The 25,630-nt window shown below is 37.8% G+C and overlaps 2 protein-coding genes and 1 long non-coding RNA gene across 5 annotated transcripts in view; 1 reads left to right on the plus strand and 2 right to left on the minus strand.

Moving 5' to 3' along the window:
* The window catches only part of LOC123515125 (inhibitor of nuclear factor kappa-B kinase subunit beta-like), a 71,862-nt gene extending 55,255 nt beyond the window's left edge, over nucleotides 1-16,607 (minus strand). The window contains exons 1-5 of one of the 3 annotated variants that reach the window (XM_045273569.1): nucleotides 16,440-16,607; nucleotides 4,313-4,440; nucleotides 3,998-4,215; nucleotides 3,696-3,854; nucleotides 3,203-3,417 (exon numbers count right to left, since the gene is read on the minus strand). In XM_045273569.1, the coding sequence (XP_045129504.1) occupies nucleotides 3,203-3,417; nucleotides 3,696-3,854; nucleotides 3,998-4,215; nucleotides 4,313-4,440; nucleotides 16,440-16,567 (848 nt within the window). In that variant the 5' untranslated portion in view covers nucleotides 16,568-16,607. Of the gene's footprint in view, nucleotides 1-3,202; nucleotides 3,418-3,695; nucleotides 3,855-3,997; nucleotides 4,216-4,312; nucleotides 4,441-7,599; nucleotides 8,199-9,330; nucleotides 9,446-16,439 lie in introns of those variants that run through there. The other 2 variants (XM_045273570.1, XM_045273571.1) reach the window with 2 other exon arrangements.
* Nucleotides 16,608-18,737: 2,130 nt separating this feature from the next.
* LOC123515127 lies at nucleotides 18,738-20,431 on the plus strand. The gene is made up of 2 exons (XR_006677782.1): nucleotides 18,738-19,171; nucleotides 19,397-20,431. It is a non-coding gene; the product is annotated as an uncharacterized LOC123515127 (long non-coding RNA).
* Nucleotides 20,432-20,971: 540 nt separating this feature from the next.
* LOC123515126 (sodium- and chloride-dependent glycine transporter 1-like) overlaps nucleotides 20,972-25,630 on the minus strand; it is a 31,174-nt gene continuing 26,515 nt past the window's right edge. Inside the window, exons 12-14 of the mRNA XM_045273573.1 lie at nucleotides 22,590-22,757; nucleotides 22,300-22,405; nucleotides 20,972-21,629 (exon numbers count right to left, since the gene is read on the minus strand). Coding sequence (XP_045129508.1) covers nucleotides 21,511-21,629; nucleotides 22,300-22,405; nucleotides 22,590-22,757 — 393 coding nt within the window. The 3' untranslated portion in view covers nucleotides 20,972-21,510. The remainder of the gene's footprint in view (nucleotides 21,630-22,299; nucleotides 22,406-22,589; nucleotides 22,758-25,630) is intronic.

Genomic DNA, 25,630 nt, shown 5'->3' on the forward strand with positions numbered 1-25,630 from the left:
ATTCATTTCTCGTTGCCTTGAAGTTTTCCTTATTTGCTGGATTTCTATTTCTCCTCCACCTTTTCCATACTCCATCTCTTTTCTCCTTTGCCCTAGCACACCTTGCATTAAACCAATCTTTCTTTCCTTCTTCTTTAGGTCTATATTTTGGGACATATTCCCTGACTCCTGTTTTGTATATTTCCAAAAATAAGTTATATTTCTCTTGCATTGTCTCTGAGTTTTCCATCTCCTCCCAGTCTACATTTTTAAAATAGTTCTTGAGATTCTCAATATCAGCCTTTCTGTAATTTAATCGGTCTCCTTTGTATGAATCGTCTCTATCGTGTGTGTGTGTGTGTGTGTGTGTGTGTGTGTGTGTGTGTGTGTGTGTGTGTGTGTGTGTGTGTGTGTGTGTGTGTGTGTGTGTGTGTGTGTGTGTGTGTGTATTTACCTAGTTGTGTTGTACAGGGTTTAAACAGGGCTCATAGTGTCCTATCTCCATATCTCAACATATCTAATTTTTCTTTAAAGCAATGCACATTATATGCTGTAACAACTTCATCACTCAATGCATTCCACTTTTCTACCATTCTATGTGGAAAACTGTATTTTCCAAAATCCTTCATACACTGCCTCTTCCTAATCTTCTTTGTATGTCCTCTTATCCTTCGACCTTCTTCTATAACCAGCACCAGGTCTTCTTGTCTATCTTTTCAATGCCATTAACTATTTTATACAATGTTATTAGGTCTCTTCTTTCTCTTCTATCTTGTAAGGTTGGCATTCCCATTTCTTTTAGCCTTTCTTCATATGTTAGGTCCTTTAGTTCCGCCACCAGCTTTGTAGCTATCTTCTAGATCCGTTCTAATCTTATATCCTTTTTCAACCTCGGTGACCACACCATTGCTGCCTATTCCAACTTTGGACGTATCATGCTCGTAATAATTTTTTTCATCATATCTTTGTTGAAGTACTGAAATGTTAGTCAATATTAGTCAACATTTTATACGTTTATCCAAATATCTTATTTACGTGTTTTTTGGGGTTTAAATTTTCTTGTATAACCACTCTCAGATATTTTTCCTCTCTTTAGTCTTCATTATTCATTCCTCTCCCATCAAATAAAGTGGAGACTCAATACTCGAACGTCTTAATAGCCAAACTTTTCAACACTCAAATGCAAAAGTTTGATTTAATACTAAAAAAAATACCAGATAGTCGAACGTCCACACACATGGTTGTAAAGAAAAGCTCCTTAGCCTTTCCACCCCCTTCCTCCCCCAGCTATGCTGCTGCGGTCTTCAGAATAACATTCTCATGCGTTCTGTCTGTAGTTTTTCATTTATAAACTTACATAAACACCAAAGGCTTATTAGTAGTGAAAATATCTGGTAATCGAATGGCCGCACACATGGTTGTAAACAAAGATCTGGCCTCTACATCTCCGCCACCATTATCCCCTTCTGATACCATATTACCGATAAAAAAACTGCCAGTATTCCAGTATACTGGATACCAGTGCGCATCCCTAGTCCTGCTGCAGTCTTGAAAAAACATCATTCTTTTGCATTCTGTTGGTAGTTTTTCATTTAGAAACTTATAATGGAACCAAAGAGGCTTATTGGTGGTGAAAATAAGGAATCTAGTAAAAGTGCAAGTGTTAGTGAGCCATATCCCTCCCCTACTGGGTTCACAGGAATCACACCAGACATTTTCATGGATGGTGACTCGTCCTCCGACAACCTCCCTCCCTCATTCCCACCATTCTCTCCTCCTCTTCTACGTTATCCATCACCAGCCTTCACTTACAGTATGTACAAATCAAAATTATAAAAAATAAATTACCTTGAAATTTTTATAAACTTTAGATTTTGCTAAAATTAGTATGATTTATCTGATTTATAGGTATCAATAGTTAAACTTTTGATACTTGAACAGCCATTTGAAACAAATTAAGCTCGAGTATTGAGTCTCCACTGTAGTTCCATACCGGTCTTCTCTTACTCTATCCTAATTCCATTATGTGACATTTCTTGGGAATGAATTCTAGCTTTCACTTCTTACTCCACTCATAAATTTTGTTTATTTCTTCCTGTAGCAGCAAACAGTCTATTCAGGTCCTGATTACTCATAGCAATTTTACATCATCAGCAAACAAATTAATATAACTGGTTACTCCATTCTGTATGTCATTTACATACACCTGGAACATAATGGGGGCTAACACTGACCCTTATGGACCTCCATTTGTTACTTTACTCCAATATGAGTATGTATCTCTGATCACAGCTCTCACCTCTCTGTCCTTCAAGTAATCCCTTATCCAATCTAACAAAATTCCTCTCAGTCCTCTTATGTTCTCTAACTTCCAAAGTAGTCTACCATGATGGACTTCATCAAAAGCCTTTTTTATGTCTAGATATACAATGTTCACCCATCCATCTCTGCTCTCCAGTCCTTCTAATACTCTTGAGTAGAAACTTAGATTTGACACACATGATCTTCCTGTCCTGAACCCAAATTGTCTGTTCAGTATAACATGTTTTTCTTCCAGATATTTAAAAATTTTTCCTTGATCACAATTTCACAACACTTGTAAGTGACACCAGTCTGTAATTTAATAGCTCAGTTGTCTTTCCTCCTTTGAATATTGGGATTATATTGGCTCTCTTCCACTCCAGTGGTACTTTCTCTTCTTTTAATGAACTTACAACCAATTTCGAAATTGGTTCTAACATCTGATTTTTACATTCTTTTAGTGCCCAGCCTGATACAACATCCAGCCCCATTGCTTTTCTGACATCCAAATTTTCTAGTAGTCTTCCAATTTCTTCTTTGTATACTATGATTTCCTGCAAGTCTATGCAATGTCCTATTTGGTTCTGTAAACTCCCCTTCTTCAGTGAACAGTTTTGAAATTCTCATTCATTATTTCACTCATTTCCTTTGCTGTTTGGTATGTCTTCCCTCCTTTAATTATTTTCTATTGTTTCTTTATTCTTCATCTTACAATTTATATATTTGTAGAAAAAGGTGTGTGTGTGTGTGCATGCATGTGCATGTGTCCACTTACTAGTTTGCATATGGAGGCAAAACTCCTTTACCTCTCACTATTCCTCCAGAAAGCATTATCACACATACTGAATCTTTCAATCAAATTTTTGTGAAGATATTTTGTTTACAGACAAGAATCAACATAAGTATTACAAAAGCTACTCACCACTCTACAGGGGTCATGTTTGGCAAAAAAGGCCTGACACCAGTGATGATTTCATGTGTGACAAGACCTAAGCTCCAATAATCCACAGTACACGTGTATCTCTTGCTAAGAAAGAGTTCTGGTGCCAAGTACTGGAGTGTACCCACAAACGAAGTGCACACACTACTGTGGTCTAGTTCTTTAGCATATCCAAGATCGATGAGTTTGTAAACAATCTGCAAATGAGATATAACAAATAATATAATACCAGATTATTTCTACCCCAAAAGCTGGGTAGTATCTTCAGCCTCTAGTTAACTATAGTCATGTTTGTTTTTTCATTCAGCCATCCACTTCCCCATCACGATCCATCATTTTCAAAACAAGACATTCTTCCTGTTTCTTGCTGCTCCCTCAGCACCATCAACTCCTACAATCTCTTCACAATTAAAATTCTACAGTAACACAACATCAAGAACAATGTACCAAATATATATTCATCCAAGAGACTAACCTTTCCATCAACATCTTGAAGAACAATGTTTTCTGGTTTAAGATCTCGATGGATGATCCTCATTGAGTGCAAATAAGCCACAGCTTCCGTTATATCCCTTATACATGCTCTCACAGAAGCTTCACGCATACCACAACAATTTTCAGGTTTGTTCAGAACCTGTGTATTGAAAGTAATGTATGAAACATATTACAACACTTAGCAACCTTGTTTAGTCAAAAGATCCATCAAAGAGTATTTCATAAATTGCATTTCTGAACTTTAAAAATGAAAACTACAAGCAAAACTATGCTAAGGATTACTTTTCTTAAGTCTCCCAAGCTGCAATACTCCATACACAACATTGGCAGGTCTCCTGGAGGGCCCATTAACTCTGCTGGCACCTGGAAGCACCGCACGACAGCCGAGTGACTCAGCCGATTCATTATTTCCACTTCCTTCTCCCATCGTTCTACATGCTTAGGAGTGAGTATATTTTCAGTGCCAGTGCCAGGTGTACCCCAACGACACTTTTTTAGAGCTGAAAAAGTCCATAAAATCATGTATTACCACAGAATAATTTTGGGCATGTATAAACAATTTCATTTGAACAATTAATTTTGTCTATTAAAACTCACCTATCGTCTCCCCTGTATCAGTATGCCGCCATAATGTGACTGTGCCAAAACCTCCTGTCCCAAGAACTTTATCCTTCAGCCAAGGATATGTGACAGGCCTCTCCTGCTTTTCCTCAGTTGCCATGGTACTGAAAAACATATCTATATCAATAATTTGCACTTATAATGGTATGGGTAAACTTAACTACCATGTTGTAAGTTAGATAAGGACAGATACAGTACCAGAGAAGGAAAAGGCAAATGAAGACTACATCAAAGGATACAGGATTGGGATGTTAGTAGGTAGAGCAGCAGTTGGAAATAAAGTGATACAAGAGTTTCCTAGAGGCAAAGCAGCTGTAAATTGTCTTAGTGTTTATTTCTAATGGTAAAGACAACAATGTTTTATAACAATTTCTGGTACATATTTTTTTAGCTTAACACATTCCTTGTGATTGCCAGCACAGCGAGCTCTCCTGCATTGCAATACAAATAAATTGTCGTCAGGTCAGTGCTGGTCAAGCTAGTGAAGCAAGAAGACCAGAGTGTTGTGATTGCCAGCACAGCGAGCTCTGCTGCATTGCAATACAAATAAATTGTCGTCAGGTCAGTGCTGGTCAAGCTAGTGAAGCAAGAAGACCAGAGTGTTGTCTGGGAGAACACCCAAACGAACTGGCAACCTCAGTGTTTGCCCACTGGTGGGTTGCATCACATACCATGAAAAATCTATGACTTTTCAGCGATACAAACCATTAGTGGACATACTTTATTTGTCAATATTTAGTGTGTCTCTCTACTGTACTATATTTTTCCTCTTCTAAATTTTTTTATGTATTTTTGTCTCTTTGTTTTGCATATTTTGAAAATGAAATCTACATGATTTTATGGTCAACTTAGTTCAACAGATATCAGGAAAATTATGAAATTATGAAAAGATCAATAAAGAAAATTATTGAAGCTTATCAAGGAAAGTCTAATTGTGATATCTCAGTTTGGATTATTTGTTATAGAAAAGTTTTATATTTTTCTGAAGCAAAAATACAAGATAACATAATTTTCTTACATGTATTAGAAAAAAGAAAATATTTTTCAGTTAATTATTATAGAAGATATATTTCATATTTATTATGTTTTGTTTCTTTACTTATGTTTATTTATACATATGCAATTCAAAAAGATCACCAGTGGGAGCTTTTTTTACAATTTGTCCAAATAATATCAGGAAAAATATAAACAATCAATAAATAAATAATTAAAGCTTATCAAGGAAAGTCCAATTGTGATATCTGTTTCAGTGATTTGTTATAAAAAGTTTTATTCTTCTGAAGGAAAAAAATATAATATAGCTTTATATTATTTATCAATCAGTGTTTATTATGCCCTCTTACAAATATTGTTTATTGCATTTTTTACTATATAATCCAATTTCTATTAATAGTAAGATTAAAATGTGATATGTGTGAAAACTGTTGTACGACCCACCGGTGGATCGCATCGCAACAGTGGATAGTAACTGATGACCCACCACTGGGCCATATAGCATATTGCGAACTGAGAATTCTTAGTAATTTCTTATCACTGACGATTATGTATTGCTAAAGAATAATGTCTGTGTGGAGTCCACAAACACCAGCCTACAAACTTAAATCAGTCAACTTTCTTCTCCCACTGCAAGCACAAATATCTTTGATAGACACACTTTCCTGCCTCTTTATCAAAACATGGAATTTTCTTCAAGAGAAAACCATTTTGGAAACCAACATGGTGACATCATGAGCAGATGTGAGAGCTACAAAAATGTTGTCAACTATTCTTTATGAGGTCCAGGGTTTACAACTTTATAATGTAACACTATATGTGATTCTAAAAATGCCTGCCTTTCATAGTAATGTTTTATAAAGGAAATTATCAATTCTTGCCTCGTTTACTTAAAGACTCTATTTTCCACTAATTTCCTAAAATCACAGAGAGAAGTAAGGAAAGCAAAACTCAGCAGGTGTTTATTAAGAATTATGTACATCCATCTCACTGCACATAATTCTTATGTCTTAGAACTTAGATTCTTTCATTATGAGGATTCCAAACACAACATATATGAATCTCAAATTTACTATAATTATCACCAGTGATTTTTTTAAGATTTTACAGCTTTCTGGGGCATGCTACTTTGGAGAGCAGCACACCCATCCATCAGGCATTATGTCGTCAACCCTTGAGGTGTTGGTGAGTGTGTTCCTATGTGTGTGTTCTGCAACTTCTATGTACTGTAGTAGAATAGGTCACAATGGTTGGTGATTTTGAGTGTAGATAAAGCGGTAGGCTAATGAGAAAAATGTATAGGTAATTAATTCAGCATGTCATAGTGCTTTGTTTCATCAAAGAAGAAAAAGGAGCCTGAATTCACATCAGTCAGCTGAAAAAAATGCATGCACTGCATTTATTTTCACTTACTTTGTGAATATTTCCTAATTCTATAAAAATAATCAATTTCCTAACTTATTCAGAATATGGTGTTCTGTGACATGTGTGAGGTGCTAGAGTTACTGCAGTTTGTGGGAAGATCTTTATAAACTGATCACAGTTTGATTATTAAATAGAGGATCAAGGGAGGTACACCCCCATTAGGTTAGGTCAGATTAGGGGTTTCAACTTGAGGCACAGCCCCATGTTAGGTTACATTTGGTTTGTTAATACCTAACAGTCCCACAGCATGAGCCCAAGGGAACACTGTAGAAATGAATTAAAGTATGCATTCTGAACACTAACATGTATATCATCTATAACAAAAGCATTTTTCACTTGTCAATTTAGGCTTATTTTGTAATAACCCATTACTAATTTTTATTGCAGTTCCTGCTGGGTGTGAAAGTGGGTTAATAAAAAAAATAAAAGGAAGGAAAAGATTCTTAAAGGAAATGGTTAGCAAATAAATTAAAAATACACTGAAATCAAGCAGAATTTTTCATAAATCTTACCAATAGGACCTCCTAACGAAGCAGTAAAATACTGACATTTAGTGATGATGTAGTTTATGCCTGACATGTATTTTTTGTGGTTTTATTCGGTGGCCAGCATTAGTGTCCTACACAGGCTCTCAAAGTTTGATAGATGCTTCCCAAAAACTAAATCCAGCAAGCAGTATTCCACAGTCTTCTTCCTCTTCTTCTTGTGACTGTTTACATTACTAGGTTGTTGTGGGTCCTGTGGGGTTTGTGGTGTCTATAAATCCCGTGTCACGGGCATCCGATGAGAGCCTGCCAAGCCGACAGTTAGTTAAATGATGTATCAGGGCAAAACCAATCACAGACCTTCGTCTACAGCAGGCATCACCAAATGGCGGACCCCGGTCCGGATCCGGACCGAGCGATGGTTCTGTCCGGACCCGTGACCAATCTGCGGCCGGGTGACAGCGGGGAGGGAGGGTGTGGCGGGTGGCGGGGCGCCGTGCAACGCTGGCGGGTGTCAACAGGCCAGTGAGAGCGTGAACACACTCAATTTTTATTCATTTTCTCCTGATGATGTTGACTGTTTTACTTGAAGTGTAGGCCTTTAATTCTTTAGGCTGGGACCTCATTAATTTGAGAGAAAAAAGGGTTTTTTGGCTCTGCTCGCAATTTATTTTATTCTGAGATTTCTGTTTTCTTTAATCTGAAATAAAGGCCTTAAATTTATTTGCCTGGGACTACTTTTATTTAGGGCAAAAGAGCTAGCTGTGCACTCTGTTAAACATTTCCTGCATTGAAAATAGACAATAAATACTGTTGAATCCATATGAAAATGTCGACATAGGGAACGGCTATAAGACACAAGCTGGACTTCCGTTCGGACCTTTTACTTGGGGGAAATTTTAAGAACTGGACCTCAGTGACTTTTAATTGAATACCCCTGGTCTACAGGATGTCCAATGAGAGACTACCATGCTAAGAGTTATATAGTATTGCATTTGTTTCTCGTGAGAGAGGGCGAAGCATGTCAGCTTCTACCAGTTGGTTAGTTACTTTCATCATGGACACGTACTGCTTGGATTGCAAGTTCAGGCTTTTTTTTTAGTTCTATCATCGCTACACCAGAAAAGACAAGAGTTCAACTGTGTGTGCATCACAAGTTGATTTTGCTTCCCAAATTGTAAGTAATACCAGATACTACCAGACATATTTGTGATTTCCTTGAAGGGGTGCATCACACAGAATACTGTTAGCCTGTTAAGAGGGAGCAGCTGTGGCGGGTGCAGACCCCCATGCTAGAAGACATTTAGGTTTGGTTAGATTAAGGTAAAAAATATTGTCTCCCGCTCTTTAAAAGAATCCCAATTCCCCATGTGCCCCCAAGCTTGCTGAGGGGAATGGGGGAATTAATTTAAAGATATTTAAGGAAGTGCTATTGGTATGATTTACCATTTTTTTTTTTTAATGAGACTGGTGTTTCCCCTAAACTCTTAATTGTTAAAAGGAAATCAGCTTTCCCTACCCTTTAGGTTCTAAAACCTGCTTTCCCACCACTCTCCAAGCTTCTCCAACATTACAAGATAAAAACTTAACAGGCATTGCATAAGAATGCAATCTTACCGTGAGATTAACGCAAAAATAAAAACAGAATAGTCAATAAGTACAGTTTGATGGCACTTGCTAAAATACAATGCAGCCTAATTTACAAACTTGACAGCCTAAACTAATCAGTCCTAAGCTACCAAACACACTTTATTTCAACTTCATACCATTAGCTACTAATTCAGTATACAATCATACTGTATTGCCGAGGTACAAAATAATGTCAGCGTAACACTAGTCCCCCCCAACACTGCCGCTGCCAACGCCATCCTGACAGGGGCACCTGTCTTCCCCCAGAGCCTGCCACGCCTCTCTGCTGCCATAGGGAGCTGGGCCTACATCCTGGAGTAGTAAAGGACAGTCCACAGTGCAGCGGGCCTGCCCACTGCCATAACGAGCACATCACCATTATGGCTTATAGCCAACACTTCAACACTATTATCCACTCCTATCGATCCCGCTCACAACAATGATTAGCTGACCTATACTCACATCGTGTTCTTTGATTGTGTCAAGCTACACAATTGGTATTAGTAAACACTCCACTAGGAAATCCCCATCTCCTTCCCTTGTTTTGGGTCGACAGTCTTTTATTTTGGGAATTTCCTTGCCCGTTTTCCCTTAAATCTTACCTTCACACACACACACACACACACACACACACACACACACACACACACACACACACATATATATATATATATATATATATATATATATATATATATATATATATATATATATATATATATATATATAAGATGGTGAAGGAATTAACTAAAAAATATGCCAACATTACCCATGATGCCATATCCACTTACAAATCACTGTGCATCGAATGCCAACGTAAACGTAAGAGACCAACTACTAAAGGGACTGTAGTTCGACCTATTATGACAACGAACTTTGGTTCCAGATCACAAGTTGACCTTGTAGATATGCAGGCAATGAAGTAAGGCAACTATAAGTGGATAATGGTTTACCAAGACCATCTTCCAAAGTTCTAAGTATTGATAACTCTCATATCAAAACGTGCTGCAGAAGTTGGTTATCAGCTGTTGGATATTTTTCTTTTACTTGGCTCACCGGAAATTTTACAAAGTGAAAACGGATCGGAGTTTACTGCATGTGTTATTACCGAACTTAAACTGCTTTGGCCTGATTTCGTAATGGTTCATGGAAAACCTAAACATCCTCAGAGCCAGAGGTCAGTTGAACGAGCAAACGGTGATATCAAAGATATGTTGGTAGCCTATAGTTGAGTGATAATAATACAACAGACTGGACAGTCGGATTAAGATTTGTGCAATAAAAAAAAAAAAAACTAGCTACCATTCTGGCATTAAAATGTCACCATTTGCTGCAGTGTTTGGATCCGATGCAAAAGTATGACTCACAACTTCAGCTCTTCCACATGATGTAATTCACCGTCTCCAAAGTGAGGACGATTTGCTGTCAGTAATAACGTATGAAACAACTTCAGTTGAACCATCTGCTGTCGAACCACCAGCTGTCAAACCACCAGCTGTTGAACCACTTACTGCCGAACCACCTGTTGTCGAATTCATATATCATATCTGTAGAACCAATAGCTGTCGAACCACCAGCTACCGAGCCACTTACTGCTGATCTACCTGCTATTGAACTCATATTTGTACAACCAACAGCTGTCGAACCACCTGCTGTAGAACCACCAGCTACCGAACCACATACTGTGGAGCAATCTGCTGTCGAACCAACATCACCATTCTCCGTTCGTCAAAACAATGTTATTTCTCAGCGAAAACGTGCGTGAGAAGCTCAGCTTTCACATGCTGAACGTATGGTTAAAATGAAGTCGTCATATTATGGACCGGTAACGATATGTTACGATTCCGATATCAATGGTGGATAGGGGTCGTAGGGATCCAAGGAATATCATGGGAATAATTATAGATATTGACGAAAATTACAATTACACGATTGCAGTGAAAAGTGGCATACTGAGTGGGAAGTATACCAGGAATCAGTTTGATTTATGTACATATGAATTGTATTCAAAAGACGATGTGACAACCGATACGATTGTTTCTCTTCGATCTACTGTACAACAAGAGTCGAAGTCAGGTGGCCAAGGTTTCATATAACATAACATAAATAATAGGATAACAAAGGGCCACCAGGACCCATCTTGGTTATCCTGTATCAGTCGCACAGCGACCTCGTCATCAGTACTTAAAGATACACTTACAAGTACACAATACATTATATACTAATTCTAAATATTTGGCCCATTAACAGGGCTAAGTCCTGCAGCGAAATCCTCTACAATTTGTGGTCCCCATACATGGGGATCATGTCTTATTTAACTATAGTAAATTTCTTATAAAAACTATCATGCAGTGCTATACATAATTATAAATCTAATAAATTTAAGTGCTTATCTAATCTGTTTTTAAACATTGTCAAACTAGTGCTATTTACAACCGTCTCTGGCAATGCATTCCAGAAGTCTACCACTCTATGACTAAAGAAATATTTTCTTATATCTAACCTGCAGCCTTGCTTTCTAATCTTCCTGCCATGATTTCTAGTCCTATTTCCCTCCTCTAAGGTAAAGAAAGATCTCACATCTATGTAGTTTGTATCTGAGAACATTTTAAATAACTCTATCATATCCCTCTTATACATCTCCTCTCAAATGAAAACATGTTTAATTCCTTTAATCTATCTCTATACTCCAGGCGCTTTAATGCTGGTATCATCCTAGTTGCTCTTCTCTGAACTGCTTCTAACATGTTGATATCCTGCCTATAGTGGGGTGACCAGGCCTGTATGCAATACTCTAAATGGGGCCTAACATAGGAATTATATAAGCTACGCACCACTTCCTTACTTTTATAACTAACATTTCTATTTATAAAACCCAGGATCCTATTTGCCCTATTTCTTGCTTCTAAACATTGCTTTGAAAATTTCATAGTCCTGTCTATCACTACTCCTAAATCCTTTCCTTCCTCTACTGCCTCTAGCCAACATCCCTCCATCTCATAGTTAAAGTTTGTGTTGTCTTTACCTAAATGCATAACCTGACACTTTTAGAATTAAACTCCATCTGCCACCTGTCTGCCCATGCTATCAGCCTGTCCAGGTCTCGTTGTATTCTGTAATTGTCCTTTTCACCCTGTACTGCACATGCTATCTTAGTATCATCTGCAAACTTTGATACTTTGCTACTAATTCCTATATCTAAATCGTTAATGTACACCAAGAAAAGAAGAGGTCCTAGCACTGATCCTTGGGGTACCCCACTAACCACTTCCTTCCACTCAGACATTGCCCCATTTAATACTACTCTCTGTTTCCTATCAGAAAGCCATTCACTAATCCAATCAACTAACCTACCCCTATCCCATGTAGTCTCAATTTGTACACTAGCCTCCTATGCGGTACCTTATCAAACGCCTTGCTAAAATCTAGATATATAACATCTATGCTATTTCCATCATCTAACTCCTTGGTAATATATTCTAAGATATCGAGCAAATTTGTAAGACAGGACCTCCCTGATCTAAAGCCATGTTGGGTATCTCTAATTAATCTATTCTCATTTAAATGCTCCCAAATACTACCCTTAATGATTTTCTCTAGTATCTTACATACTATACTAGTTAAACTGATCGGTCTATAATTATTCGCATCATCCTTCCTACCTTTTTAAATATTGGAGTAACATTAGCTAACTTCCAGTCCTGAGGTATCTCAGCAAACCTAAGTGATCTTTCAAAGATTAACTTAAGTGCTTCAGAAATACTGTCTACACCCTCCTAAGTACTCTGGCATGTAGCTCATCAGGACCACTAGCTTTCCTATCGTCTAGTTCAAGAATAAATTTCCTAATAATTCCCGGTTTTATATCAATATTTTCTAAAGCTCTTAAACTACTCGTCGCACTGTTTGTAACAGGATTTCCTATTCTTTCCTAGTAAATACTGAAGAAAATTGTTCATTCAATAATTCTACTATGTCTTCATTTTGATCCACTACTACACCATCTTTTCTGAGTGGTCCAATCCTATCCTTATTTCTTTTATCACTGACCTTGTAATAACTATATAATTTTTGGGATCTTTACTCCCAGCTCTAGCTAGTTTTATCTCTGCCTGCCTTTTACTTTTTTATAACCTTACTCAAATCATCCCTGACCTGTCTGTACCTAATCAAATCTACATCTTCCCACTTTTCTGCAACTCTCTGTATGCCCTCTTCTTCTCTCTGATCTGGCTACCTATCTCATGAGTCCACCATAATGGCTTCCTGTTTCTCTGCCTTATATCTTTGTAAGGGATACACTGCATCACTATACCCTTTACTACAACCTTAAAAATATCCCACATCTCCTGTGCAGTTTTATTTCCAAAACTATCTTCCCAGTTTACCTCTCCTAATAACTGACGTAACCTACCATAATTGCCTTTCTGATAGTTTGGGACTCTAGTCTTATTCACTATATTATCCCTACTGGAATTAATGATAAATCTAATTATATGATGGTCACTGTTTGCTAAAGTCTCTCCTACCTCAACTTCCTTTAAACAATGCTCAATATTTGTTAGTACTATGTCTAAAACCTTCCTCCCCTTAGTAGGTTTATCTACCATCTGCACTAAATAGTTATCCTGAAAACTTTCCATAAACTTATTTTCACTAGCATCTCCTACCATCCTCTCCCAGTTTACTGACTTAAGATTAAAATCCCCTAAGATAATTGTCTGACTAGTACACCCCCTATTTATCTCATCTACCATAAGGTTGTCTACATCTGCTGACTGGTTAGGTGGCCTATAAAAGCTCCTACTCTAATAACCTTACTTTTGTTTACTCTAATATCCAGCCATAAGGACTCTACTCTGTTATCTACCTTAATACCATTTCACCAAATGTAACTGTGCTGGTTCAAACGTTGTCAAACAAATTGATGTAAATGTTTCAAGCTGAAAGTTAAATGCAACTCACGATGTCACTCAAGTTTGCATTGTGAAAACAAGGCTTCGTTCTAAATATCAGGCCAAATTATTTTGTGACAGACAAGTTTAATTTTTATTGAGATAACAAATTAACTGTATTACCATTCATAATTTATTTTGTTACCTTATTAACTTTTTTTTACTAGTTTTATTATTTTGAGTATTGCATCCATGTGTTTTATGTGATGAATAAAATATTAGAGAATTGTATTAATGTTTTTAGCGATTCATTCCATTGTTCTATCATAACAAATATGATTCAGGGAATATGTATACATTTTCCCCAAGTGAACTAGACATTAAACACATTCCCTGAAAATATCAGAGAATATATATATTCCCTGATTATACAAGTTACTGTAATGGGGGCCGCCGTGGTGCAGTGGGACCGCGCGCTTTGCGAGCCCCAGGGTTCTCAAGCGCACGGGTTCGAATCCTGGCCACGGTCCGAGGTTAGGAAGGGCATCCACTCGGGGTAACGGTTCCCAAATGCCAAAACCGAAGTCCTCCTGACTCCTCTGTCAGGAGGCACCGTATAATATAATAGGGGAACCGGACGTAAAATAAAAATATAAAAATATATATATAGTATATATATATATATATATATATATATATATATCTTGCAATTTCTCTTATTTCTCTTATTATTTTTAAACTCCTAACTAATTTATTAATCTATTTATCTATCTAATACAACCATCTGGACACTCATTTTCAATATCACTCTTATATATATATATATATATATATATATATATATATATATATATATATATATATATATATATATATATATATATATATATATATCGCTCTTCTATTCAAAGCATCTTGTTGTTATACTGACTTCTACTAAAAAAATGAAGAAAATGGTTATAAGATCGAGTTTCCATGGAATTATTAGCTTTCCTCCTCCTATGGGTGTTAACATAACATAACATAACATAAATAATAGGATAACAAAGGGCCACCAGGGCTCATCTAGGTTATCCTGTATCAGTCGCACAGCGACCTCGTCATCAGTACTTAAAGATACACTTATAAGTACACAATACATTATATACTAATATTAAATATTAGCAGGGCTAAGTCCTGCAGCGAATTCCTCTACAATCTGTGATCCCCATACATGGGGATCATGTCTTGTTTAACTATAGTAAATTTCTTATAAAAACTATCATGCAGTGCTATACATAATCTAATAAATTTAAGTGCTTATCTAATCTGTTTTTAAACATTGTCAAAGTAGTGCTATTTACAACCCTCTCTGGCAATGCATTCCAGAAGTGTACCACCCTATGACTAAAGAAATATTTTCTTCTATCTAACCTGCAGCCTTGCTTTCTAATCTTCCTGCCATGATTTGTAGTCCTACTTCCTCCTCTAAGGTAAAGAAAGATCTCACATCTATGTAGTTTGTATCTGAGAACATTTGAAATAACTCTATCATATCCCCTCTTATACATCTCCTCTCAAATGAAAACATGTTTAATTCCTTTAATCTATCTCTATACTCCAGGCGCTTTAATGCTGGCATCATCCTAGTTGCTCTTCTCTGAACTGCTTCTAACATGTTGATATCCTGCCTATAGTGGGGTGACCAGGCCTGTATGCAATACTCTAAATGGGGCCTAACATAGGAATTATATAAGCTACGCACCACTTCCTTACTTTTATAACTAACGACCACAAATTGTAGAGGATTTCGCTGCAGGACCCAGCCCTGTTGATGGGCCAAATATTTAGAACCATCATATAAAGCATTGTGCACTTGTAAGTGTATCCCCAAGTACTGATGACGTTTACTATGGTTAAATCCATATTCCTTCCACTGGTAAACTTTAGCTGCAGTTCTCTGTTTCGGTGTTTCCTCCAAAGTATGTCATGAACTGTCTAAAAAATCAAATATCAAGACACCGTGCAACATTGATTGGCTTCTCTCTATACTACAAGTTGTCCCACTCTTATTTCTTATGGAAAATGGATCACTTAAGTGAACTTTTCTCCTACATTTTTATATCTTTCTGGTTCATCTCCCTGACAAGAAAATATGAATCAGCCAGGAACAATCTGTAAGAGGGAAAGCAATGATACACACTAGACCCTAGAGAAAAGTATTTGAAAGAAGGAAATCATTCGTGAATTTGGAGAAGCACTGTGACAGAATAGATAGAGAAGGGTTGTACTACATTACACTAACTTCGGATAACAAAATGACTGATTGATTGAATGCTTTGCATTCCAATCTTTTACATAATAATAATAATAATAATAATAATAATAATAATAATAATAATAATAATAATAATAATAATAATAATAATAATAATAATAATAATAATAATAATAATAATAATAATAATTCAAAAGCGCCACATAACAAAAATTAACGCCAACTCTTTTTTTTTTTTTTCACTCTCTCCCCCAGTGTCGTGTAGTGGAGTTTCCCCGATCCGGTTTCGAGCCTTGCTCTAGATGCGTGAGCAGCGCAGGTGTGGCTGCGATACTATTAAGTGATCCGTTTCCGCGCCACCTCGCCAAACAGGTCTCCCTTCCTGACACTCATACACTCCCTCGTCCCCAGCAACTCACCACCTCTTGTTGTATCGTACTCTGAAAAATCTCTGATAACTCGCTATGTCACACCAGACCAGACTCAAACAGTTAGCACAAAGGGCGATAAACACGGGGGCTACGTGCCATAACTGCCATATCCACATTTACCATCGGAGTATTCGCATATACATTATATAACATTTCTTTCCCTATTTTAGATGCCCATATCACTAATACTTTGCCCATTTATCATCAAACATTATTCATGATGTACAAATACGTTAAAAATAACTCTAATATCTACATGTTTGGCCTGTAACATCAAGATCAAAACCAAGATCACTTGTGACGTCACGGCTCTTATGCCTTTTCGATTAAATGCCACTTTTTTGCCGAAAACAATGCTGGTCCGTATATTTCTCATGGTTTCCTTAAATTTTGAGGCCATTCCAAGGTATTCCATGCGGTACAACCCCGACAGAGTGACTGCATCATAGATAATTAGACGTCCCGCATCATTATCAGGCAAATCTGTACTAAACTATTCTGTTGTGTTCCATCAAAGCTTTCGTCGTGTAGTGCCACCTTGCGGTGGGTTCCGGGAACATTGCGTCAAGCTACATTCAGCGTTCAGCAGCGTTATCTTGTGATCCTTGATATTTCCAGGCTGTTAAGGTTTATTTTAAGGTATTCACTTAATTTGTATTAGTGACGTACAGCATATCACCCATAAAGTCAGACAGTCCGTACTAGTGAAATGTACTACTTCTGCTGCTACTCACACACCCAGCTCTTGCTTGTGGATAAGGTTAGGCAAACATCAAATTCATACGACCATTTATTTCATGTTCCGTCTTTACAAATGTAAATACGTATAATGTTTTTTTGATTGTTCACTTTGAGGAAAGGATGAAGCTCTGTTTTCATCACGAAAGGAGCAATAAGTATTTCAAAAGACTCTCCGTTTTTCCAATGTTTCACAAAATTTTCAGAAAGACGAATGTTGTTAAATATAAGGCAGAGAAGGTTTGTTTTTGTTTTTTTCTCTTGTGTGTGTGTGTGTGTGTGTGTGTGTGTGTGTGTGTGTGTGTGTGTGTGATTTTGTGCAGTTAAGTTGTTAGCAATCAATTACAATTCATCATGAGTTTGTCACCAGACACGTGGCAGTCACTCACTTATTGGCCACGACTTGCCACATGCCGAGTTTTTACTCTACTTCATTCCTAAACACCCAAATTTTGTCTTCTGAATACTATATAGAAGTATATATATATATATATATATATATATATATATATATATATATATATATATATATATATATATATATATACACACACACACACACACACACACACACACACACACACACACACACACACACACACACGGTGTATAAATCATTGTGAGTCATGAGTATATTCTCTAATATAGTAAATGAAAATACAAAAAAGAAAATATATACATATACATTAGAAAATAATGTGTGTAATACATACATCTGTAGTCTAGTACGTGCGTATATAATAAAAAAAAAAATTCGAATCTACATGGACATTAATTTGGTAAACATACACATTTGTTTCTAACTGATAATTATCTGTAAATACAGAGTATGAATTATTTTACATATAATTTCAGGTGTAAATAGATATGAACTTATCTATGCTGATAAAATAGTGTTTTTCTCAAATATATTAAACCAATGGGCACTTCACATATGCACACACACGCTAGGGCCCTGGCATTCTTCACCATCTAACCACTCACGAACGCACATAATGTTCAGCAGTCACACCGTCACCCTCACTATACTGAATATTGTTGAGTGGAAGCCAGGCTGTGCCTCAACACCTCATTGCTTCTCCAGCGCTCACCTACCGTCCCTGTCCATTGAGGCTGAGGCCAAGTTCGCTATGTCACTCTACTGCAGTGGTTCCCAATCTGTGGTACGCTTACCATAGTGATACACGAAGACCTTCCAGGTGGTACATGATGCGACTTTTAGGTTAAATTAAATTGATTAAATTTCTCAGAAAAAATATTATTGACTTACACAAGATAATCTGGCATAGATCAGTTGGTGAAGAAGAAACAGATACATCCCTCGCATTAAACGGAGTTGTGTTCCTTGCTGTTAGTTCATTTGTGTTCCACTTGTGAATAAATTGATTTTTGTTGGAATTGAGTTTTATTGGAACCAGGTGGTGCACGGGGACTTCACGGGACCTCCATGCGGTACTTGCTCAGGAAAAGTTTGGGAACCACTGCTCCTGCTCTACCGCAACTCACACCGCTGAGGGAGCGATGAGTAGTCACTAGTTCAATGGCCAAGTGAGGAATAGGCTAGAAAACTATACATTCTGTTTTTAATGCTCTAGCTAGCTGCGAATATATCGTGATTAGCAGGTAATACTATCAGCACCTGATTCATCACATCACCTCATCATATTTACCAGACTATACCTTTATGGTAGTAGTTTATATATATATATATATATATATATATATATATATATATATATATATATATATATATATATATATATATATATATATATATATATGACAGTAATATACGTAAATGTTACCTCTATTTTACCTAAGCGATATGTTTACATACTATGTAATGGAGAGCTCAACCTACAGCACACACACACACACACACACACACACACACACACTGAACAAATCATACATCATTACTCATCATAAATTATACATGACTTCTTCAACTCTCTCTCTCTCTCTCTCTCTCTCTCTCTCTCGTGCAGTGTCTCAGCTAATCGTTACGTTGTCATTCTCGCCTCACTCATAGTAATTTCAACATGTCATTTCGTTCACTCACTCATCTATCACTAAGCTGTGTGCGCTAAGAGCTTTTTTCTGTAAGACTATCACAGCATCAATTCATGTTTATTTGACGCAATGTCAACACTACTCGATTTATGAAAAATGGCGTACAAAGAGATTGATGCAACGAGGTAAATAAGACTCTCTCTCTCTCTCTCTCTCTCTCTCTCTCTCTCAAATTATTATATTGCTATTTTCAGCATGAAATGCTATAATCATGAGCAAAGGGCAATGTTGAAACACACACGCACACACACACACACACACACACACACACACACTTGTAATGCATGCAATATTCACATCCGCATTGTGAATGGAAACATCCGCATTCGCGGTTTGAGAATGAGGATATGACTCTACATCGTCATAATTTATAAAATTCCTAAAAATATATGAAGATGTATATATCTACAATCGTGCACTATTGATCTTTGGTCATTTGATAAACTTTTGGAAGAGAATATAGCTTATAAGACGAATGCTATTGGCCATTACATCACTGGTATTTTAAAATAAATTATGAAAAAGAATATCATCGTACAGCAATATTTACTGTAGTATTGGATCTTATATTATACATTACTGTAGTACTAGAGTAGTACTACGCACTTGTCTGGCAGTGTCCCCAGTGAGCAATTATTCAGTGATGTTGGACTAATCTGATAAAAAACGAAAGTGCAATCATGCAGATAACGTAGAGGAAATTTCTTTTCTTAAAAGTAGTTTGTCTTGTTAAAATTTCATTACTGAACAAATATGCAGTATGAGATTCAAGAAATTTTGATGAACTCTGTATAGCATTAATTGGTTTTATTCAGATTTAGTTAAATTTTGCCATTCTGCAGAGGATTCTGGCTGGGGAAAGAGGTTGGTGGGATGCGTGGCGTGATGGCTTGAATCAACGTCTCGATCGCATCCTACTAACACAACGTTAGATTTAGGTATCTGAAAGTAGTTGTTTACAATTTAAGGTAAATATTATTCAAATATAAGAAAATTATTCACATTCACGAATATATAGTCATCAGAAATCTGTGTCAACATCCGTATTTTCTTTCTTCATGACATCATCCGCAGCTGCAGTTCTTAAAAATCTAATATTCGCATTTGTGCATCCATATTTTTAGATTTCACACGTTTTTAACACACACACACACACACACACACACACACACTTATTCCACTTTCCCTCGTTACGTCAGTCTTAGACCTCAACTTGGGTAAATAACTTGAGAAGTTCGGTAGCAATGTAGCATCTATGTCGTTACGTATGTTACTGTTAAAGCAGTGTGACGCTGCTTCACGTAGTACGTAAGGAGTAATAACTTGAACAGTGGAGGCAGCATCAACTGAGGTGGTGACGGTGTTTAGACTGGCTGTGGCAGCAGCAGAAGCAGTGGTGGTGGAAGTAGTAGTAGTAGTAGTAGTAGTAGTGGTAGTGGTAGTAGTAGTAGTAGTAGTAGTAGTAGTAGTAGCAGTTGTTGTTGTTGTTGGTGGTGGTGGTGGTGGTGGTGGTGGTGGCGGTGGTGGTGGTGTTGTTGTTGTTGCTGTTGTTCATTTAGTAGTAGTAGTAGCAGTAGTAGTAGTAGTAGTAGTAGTAGTAGTAGTAGTAGTAGTAGTAGTAGTAGCACTAGCTGCAGCAGCAGCAGCAGCAGCAACAGCAGCAGCAGTAGTAGTAGTAGTAGTAGTAGTAGTAGTAGTAGTTGTTGTTGTTGTTGTTGTTGTTGTTGTTGTTGTTGCTGTTGTAGAAATAGCAGTAGTAGCAGCAGCAGCAGTAGTACTTGTGAGATTTGGTATAGGTTACGAGTAGATTAAGTTGGAGAACCTGCAGGTGGTGTCCAAGTGGAGCCAAAACAAGTCTTGTCAGATTCCAGTAGGTAAAGGGAATTGGACACGGCCACCTCCTATGGCTTTGGTGTTCGTCATGATGAAGTGATATATTACCGGGTCATTTTTCAATTCTTGCTACAGCGTCATGCAAACTCCAACGCAGTGAAGCATGGTAGGCAAATACAGGTCTGCAGATGTAGTTCTGAGCAGCCAGCATACTTGTTCAAGGAAATTGGCCTCCTGCAAAAAACATCCGAATACTGCTTCATTGCTTCATGAACTACCATAAGTCTAATGTTGATTTCTTTGGTCGCTATCACACTAGGGCAACTCCTCCAGGTAATCTGAGACAGCAGGGGCAAAATACTTCAAGGAACTGTTTGGGCGACGGTGATCACCGATGAAAAATATATGAGGAAGTTTAGATTTTAGCGTTGGAAGGAACCTTCATCTGCAGCCCGTCGTCCTCCTCGTCCTCCCACTCCTCAGACACTCGCGTGAGGTAGGGCGACTCGCGGTCCATCTCGTGCTGTTCATCATCTGTGAAGGACAGGATGTTTCATGAGAATGACTCATCAACTCAAAGACTCACAAACAATAGTAATAAGTACAGTAGGCAGCACGGCGAATCGCGAGCCGCAAAACTGCATATCTATTAATTTTTCTACTGTATCAACACGGAAGAAAAAGGCATGGGAGGAAAAAAAAATCATCACTATTTAGCAACACCACAGTTCTCACCCCATGTTTTACTCGACAACAACGACCAGTTTTAATATTACTCTTGCTTGGAGAAATTTATGATCTTAGTACGCCTTTACTCTCTCCGCAGCTGTGAATGACACATACATATACACGTATTTCATGTGCCCATTTACCGTGCACAAGCGTGGCTAATAACAAATCAATAAGGCCAGGTACTGAGGAGATATAACAGAAAACTGGAATAACCTTAGAAAAGTATCCAACGTCAAGCGGTGTAGCCTGCAGTTACAAAACAAATGAATAACGATTACAGTATACAACAAAGACGTATAGCACTAAGTCTTATTCCTGTCTCAAGCTTGTTCACGCTACGGTGGGAAGGAGGCATGTGGTATTTTCAATTTTTCTAATAGTAATGCATCACTTGCCCATTACTTTCCAATATATATGTTCATCAGAGAGAGAGAGAGAGAGAGAGAGAATGTAAAGAAAGACAACACGTTACCGTTAGCGAGGGGTGTCTTGGAGTCGATGTAGTTGAGCACGGAGTCGTCTGTTCGTCTGCGCGCTGGTCCCCAATCAGCGTCAGGCCGACACAGTTGCTGTACTCTCTGCGGAAACACATTGACGTGCTTACAAACACCGTACAGGGAGAAGACGAGACGTAAGGTGATTAATCCTACTGAAGAGAGAGAGAGAGAGAGAGAGAGAGTTACACACAGACAGGGCTACATACACGTGAGAAGAAAGGGAAAGACAAGATGCACAAGAAGTTTCTTTCGTCTGGATACTTACCGCCCACAGGGGACCACTCTTGCCTGCCATGAGCCAGCAGGCTCGTATAGGCACCACAAGCACGCAGGAGAAGGAGATGAGCCAGCCCAACACGTCTGCCCACACTGGGAACTTATAAGGGCCATACTCGGTTGGGGAGTAATCGAGGAAGGTGAAAATGAGGATTATCTGAAAAGAAGTTGATTTATTAACACTTGTAACACCTGAGAGAGAGAGAGAGAGAGAGAGAGAGAGAGAGAGAGAGAGAGAGATTTAAAAAGGTGAGCTCGTAGGTAGGTAGTTAAATACATTGATAAATATAAAGATAAATTAGACTGAGTAATCCATATATATATATATATATATATATATATATATATATATATATATATATATATATATATATATATATATATATATATATATATATATATATATATATATATATATATATATATATATATATATATATATATATATATATATATATATATATATATATATATATATATATATATATATATATATATATATATATATATATATATATAGTGGAGGAGGTAGTAGACACCTACCGCAACGATAATTTATTCTAAGCGAGGTCTAACAGAACTAGTTTAGAGGGTGCTTTGAACTTTCCATTAAAGCTCGCTGAACGTTTACCTACGTCTCAAAAACTCAAGGGGGCAGTCACAGCCTGCCCTCTAAAGACAACTCTCCTTCTTCACTTAAAACTACATGCACCTACCGCACACACACCCTTCACTTAAAATTCAGAATAAAAAAAAAAAAAATGGCAACTCCAAATCCAACCTTGGAGTCCCATTCTGGGGAGGGAACCAGAAATGTCCCCATGTCGGACTACTCTCTCGGTGATGACCTAAAATGTCTTGACACCTCCCTCAACTTTTTTTCATTAACTTCTGCAACATTCGTGGTTTTAGATCTAATTTTCAATCTGTAGAACACCACCTCTCCTCTACTAAAGCTCACATTTTTTTCCTCATCGAAACACAGCTGTCTGAGACTACAGACAGTAGCCCCTTCTCTGTTATCTCCTACTTTCCCTATTCTCATTTTCGTTCTATATATATATGTTGCGTCTGTGTGTGCAACGACTTAACTTGCTCTCGTGCCCACGCTCTTGAATCTTCCGAGTTTTCCACCATCTGGCTTCGTCTCAATAGTCACTCTCTAAATAAATTTATCTGTGCTGTCTATATCTCCACCTAACTCCTCTGATTATAGTAAATTCTTTGACTGTTTAACTGCCAAAGTGGAGCACATTATGTACCTCTACCCTTTCGTGGAGATCTCCATTCTTTGAGATTTTAATGTTCACCACCAGCTTTGGTTTTCCTCTCCCTTCATTGGCCATCCTGGTGAACTAACCTTGAACTTTGCTATCCTCCATGACCTAGAGCAACTAGTGCAACACCCTACTCGTATTCCTGACCGTCTTGGAGGTACGCCCAACATTCTTGATCTCTTCCTTACCTCTAATTTTTCTGCTTATGGTATTGTATTGTATCTATTGTATTGTAGGGAGGCGGTGGTGAAGTGGATACGATGGTAAGCGTGGGATCAGGCAGACGTCCATGCGTAGGTTCAATACCCACCACGTACAACCTTAAACTCTTTGCCATTTGTCGAGTAGTTTAAAGTTACCTACCATGATACCCAGGTTCTAAGTGGTTACACCAAAGATCCGCTTGAGTGGTGATATGGGCCCTAATATAGGTATAAATCAAATTTTCTGCACCACTAATGGGTGGAAGCTTAACAGTACTTTCAATACTCTTCAAGTTATCTACAGGCGATATGGGCAAAGACATAATAGAAAAAAAAAATCTTCTCCGTTGGGCTCCTCTGATCACAACCTCATATCTGTATCTTGTCCTATTTCTCCAGTCCTTCCTCAAGATCCCCCAAAGGGGAGGTGCTTCTGGCGTTTTGCTTCTGCCAGTTGGGGGAACCTGAGGAGGTATCATGCTGATTTTCCCTGAAATGATTACTGTTTCTGTGTCAGAGACCCATCTCTGTGTGGTGAACGCATAACAGAGGTGATAGTGTCAGGCATGGAGGTGTACATTCCTCATTCTTTTTCTCAACCTAAACCTTAGTTTAACGCAGCTTGTTCTCATGCTATACATGATAGAGAGGTTGCCCACAAAAGGTACTTGAGCCTTCCATCTCCTGAGTCTCATGCACTTTATATTTCTGCCCAGAATCATGCCAAGTCTGTTCTTCAACTTGCCAAACACTCTTTCATAAATAGAAAATGTCAAAATCTTTCAGACTCTAACTCCCCTCGTGACTTCTGGCATCTGGCCAAAACCATCTCAAATAACTTCACTTCTTCATCTTTTACTCCTTTATTTCATCCTGATGGCACCACTGCCATCTCTTCTGTCTCTAAAGCTGAAGTCTTCTCTCAAACCTTTGCTCATAATTCCACCTTGGATGATTCTGGGCTTGTCCCTCCCTCTCCTCCTCCCTCTGACTATTTCATGTCTACAATTAAAATTCTTCGTAATGATGTTTTCCATGCCCTCGCTGGCCTAAATCCTCGGAAGGCTTATGGACCTGATGGGGTCCCTCCTATTGTTCTCAAAAACTGTGCTTCCGTGCCTGGCCAAACTCTTTCAACTTTGTCTATCGACTTCTACCTTTCCTTCTTGTTGGAAGTTTGCCTATATTCAGCCTGTTCCTAAAAAGGGTGAATGTTCTTATCCCTCAAATTACCCTCCTATAGCTTTAATCTCTTGCTTATCTAAAGTTTTTTAATCTCTCCTGAATAGGAAGATTCTCAAACATCTGTCACATCACAATCTTCAATCTGATCGCCAGTATGGCTTTCGTCAAGGTCGCTCTACTGGTGATCTTCTGGCTTTTCTTACTGAGTCTTGGTCATCCTCTTTTAGAGATTTCGGTGAAACTTTTGCTCTTGCATTTGACATATCAAAAGCTTGTGATAGAGTCTGGCACAGAGCTTTGATTCCAAAACTGCCCTCCTGCCGTTTCTATCCTTCTCTCTGCAACTTTATCTCAAGTTTCCTTTC

The sequence above is a fragment of the Portunus trituberculatus genome, chromosome 38 (genome assembly GCF_017591435.1).
Source record: "Portunus trituberculatus isolate SZX2019 chromosome 38, ASM1759143v1, whole genome shotgun sequence".
In the NCBI taxonomy this organism is placed as follows: domain Eukaryota; kingdom Metazoa; phylum Arthropoda; class Malacostraca; order Decapoda; family Portunidae; genus Portunus; species Portunus trituberculatus.